General features: G+C 44.6%; 1 protein-coding gene across 1 annotated transcript; it reads right to left on the bottom strand.

Moving 5' to 3' along the window:
* Window positions 1–250: 250 nt before the first annotated feature.
* LOC306855792 (POU domain, class 4, transcription factor 3-like) lies at window positions 251–1,544 on the bottom strand (the record flags this gene model as incomplete). Its single annotated transcript, XM_079394668.1, has 2 exons — window positions 251–1,162; window positions 1,449–1,544. The coding sequence occupies 2 exons, from the start codon at window positions 1,542–1,544 to the stop codon at window positions 251–253; spliced, it is 1,008 nt and encodes a 335-aa protein (XP_079250794.1).
* Between the last annotated feature and the right edge of the window lie 1,347 nt (window positions 1,545–2,891).

Raw genomic sequence — 2,891 nt, 5'->3', positions numbered from 1 at the left:
ACTTTTACTGTAACTTTTGTCATTACTGAAACGCTGCTAAAATATCCAAATGCATATTTTAGCACCATTTGACTTGTTCCTGAGAGAGGTCAAGCCTTTATTAGGGGCCCCGAGACCCTGGAGTAATTCGCACACTGATCCCATCATTTGGAGGCGATATGAAATGTACTTGGAGACTTTATAGGCTTCTAACGATTAAAAGAAAAGATTTAGATCCCTGTGGTGTTCCTAAAATGTCTACTTTGCTCTACTAGTGCACTGCCGAGTACTTCATCCTTTTCTGTTTTTGCCGCTGATTACAGAACCAAACCCGAACCACGTTCTTCTTTAGATCCAACTTCTCCGCGATTGCCGCGATTTTCTCCGACGACGGTCGCGGCTGGATGGAGAAATACGCCTCGAGCGATCGCTTCTCCGGAGCCGCGATGGACGTGCGCTTTCGTTTCCTCTCGTTCCCGTTAAAAAGCTCCGGTTTTCCGTTCTTCTCCCGGTAAGCCGCTTCAGCCTCCTCCAGCCAGGCTTGGAGGACGGGTTTGAGCGCGATCATGTTGTTGTGGGACAGGGTTAGGGACTCGAACCTGCAGATGGTGCTTTGGCTCAGCGATCCGACCCCCGGGATCTTCAGGTTGGCCAGGGCAGACCCCACATCCGCCTGGGTCACTCCGAGCTTTATCCTCCGCTGCTTGAACCTCTCCGCGAACGCCTCCAGCTCTCTGGGATCAGACTCCACGTCGTTGACGCACGCCATCCCGTTGTGGACCGACAGGGTGTGCGGGTGGCCCATGGCCATGGCTTGGTGCAAGTGACCCATTTGCAGGTGGTGCTGGTGGGCTTGAGTGGTCATCACCGACGGATCCGGCGGCGCACCCATGCCGCTGACCGATAAACTGGAGGAAATGTGGTCGAGCAGATCCCCCTCCAGAGTCTGGTGGCTGAGGTGGCTGAGGTGGTGGTGGTGGTGGTGCGAGGGCAGGTTGGATGAAGGGTGGGATATGGGCACTGTGGACGAAGAGGAGGTGCAGGGCACGCTGCTCATGGTATGGTAGGTGACGTCCGTCTTGAAAGGGTGGCTCTTGCCGTGAGACGCGATGTCAGCCGCCGCCAGAGCTTCAGCGCGGGCCAGCAGACTCTCATCAAAGCCGCTGAATATATTGCCCTGGAGCTGCAAGCAAGAGCGCGCATATGGAAGTCAGTGGGGAATTGTGTCAACTCCAGATTAAAGAACATTCCCAAGCACCCTCCTCAAAGCACAGGTCATAAAAATTTATATGAAAGCGGCAGCTTTGCTTGGATAGGCATGTGGGGGAGAGAGAGAGAGAGCGCGCGCGTGAGCTCAGAGGAAAGATAGGAGAGGCTGGGGAGGGATGGATGGATGGATGCCGGAGCAACTCAAAACACCTCAAAGTGACAGAACGAAGACAATACGAGGAGTTTAGCGTGAGACGTACCTGCGGGGCAGGCAGGCACACCCGCCGCATGCCCTCGGAGCTCGGGTGCAGCGCAGGGTGCATGGAGAAGTGCTGCTTGCCGTTCATGGCCATCATCTTCGTTGCGCACCTTGCAGGTGAGTGGACCTGACATGGAGGCGACGCGGCGCTCTGGCTCGACGCTCCTCGTGTGTGCTGTTTCCATTGGCAGCGCCTCCAGGGCTCTCCCCCCACCACCTCCAACCTCACACCGCCCTCCCGCCTCCACCTGCTCCTCTATTCAACTTACAGGTGGTCAGACGCGCAAGCCTACTGCACCACAGGACGAAATAGTTTGACAGTATTTCCAATACTTTATACTTCATCAGTGAAGTGATTGTTTTAAATGGTGATACTACTATTAACTACACACTGTTTAAAAAAAAAGAAGCCTAGTGGCTTATTTGTTTGCTGGTTATTTTACGGACATTTCCGTTAATCCTAAAACACAACGCAGTGTACTGCATGTTGGCTATTTATTAGTAGCCTACTTAAAAAGCAGATGTTAATGCCTTATCCCGCATGATCATATTCCAGATCTCTTTATCCTCCTCAATTAAACGTAACTACCTCAGGCTACTATCAGCGAGCAGTAAGTATGAGTTTACTGAGGGGAACATTTTAGTTATGTGTTCCCTAATCTAAAGTATTACCTTTAAATGACACTTAACAATTAATATATTTTTTTCATTATTTTAAATTAAATAATATGTAATTTTAGTTTCAGATTAATGTCTTAAATGTTAATTAAATTGATAATATAATGATATTGCTAATAGTCAAGTCACCGTTATTTATAGCGCTTTTAACAATACAGATTTATATCAATACAGATCCAATATCAAAATAGGAAAATAGTTTGTCGATCATGTAAATAATTATTATTTTATTTTCATATCGAAAAACAGACTAGGCTATAATAATAATAAACAGATTATAATAATAATGTTAAATGCGTTAATTATATTAATATATATTACTATAATAAAAACAAGTGCTAAAATGAAAAATCAAATGGAAAATCATGTTTGTTCTTAATTGTATTCTACAAATTATATCAGTATATTACATGAAGGCGGTATTAATGATACGTAATAATTGGCTATTTATTTTTTTTATTCGTATAGTCAGTATATCCAGAACTATATTATCTCACAGTTAGCTCAAGGAATAAATCAAATGTGTAATAAAAAAAGGGTTTTGTGTGTTTTCAATATTAGTCCAAGCATTTATACCTTATTATCCATTTATTGTACATCATTAAAAATATGCAGTGGCCCATGTCGCGTAAAATGTTTAAGGTATTATTTAAAGTAAACACAAAATATATGACTTTTTTTTTTTTTGAAAAAACTAAATCTATTTTTACAGGAAATCTTCTTGGCAAATACTGATCACCCATAGTATCTTGTTGAGGCTCACAAT

Source organism: Barbus barbus (genome assembly GCF_936440315.1).
Source record: "Barbus barbus genome assembly, chromosome: 36".
Taxonomy (NCBI): Eukaryota; Metazoa; Chordata; class Actinopteri; order Cypriniformes; family Cyprinidae; genus Barbus; species Barbus barbus.
Note: the sequence above shows the minus strand (reverse complement) of the source record. Positions and strands in the feature narration are given on the sequence as shown.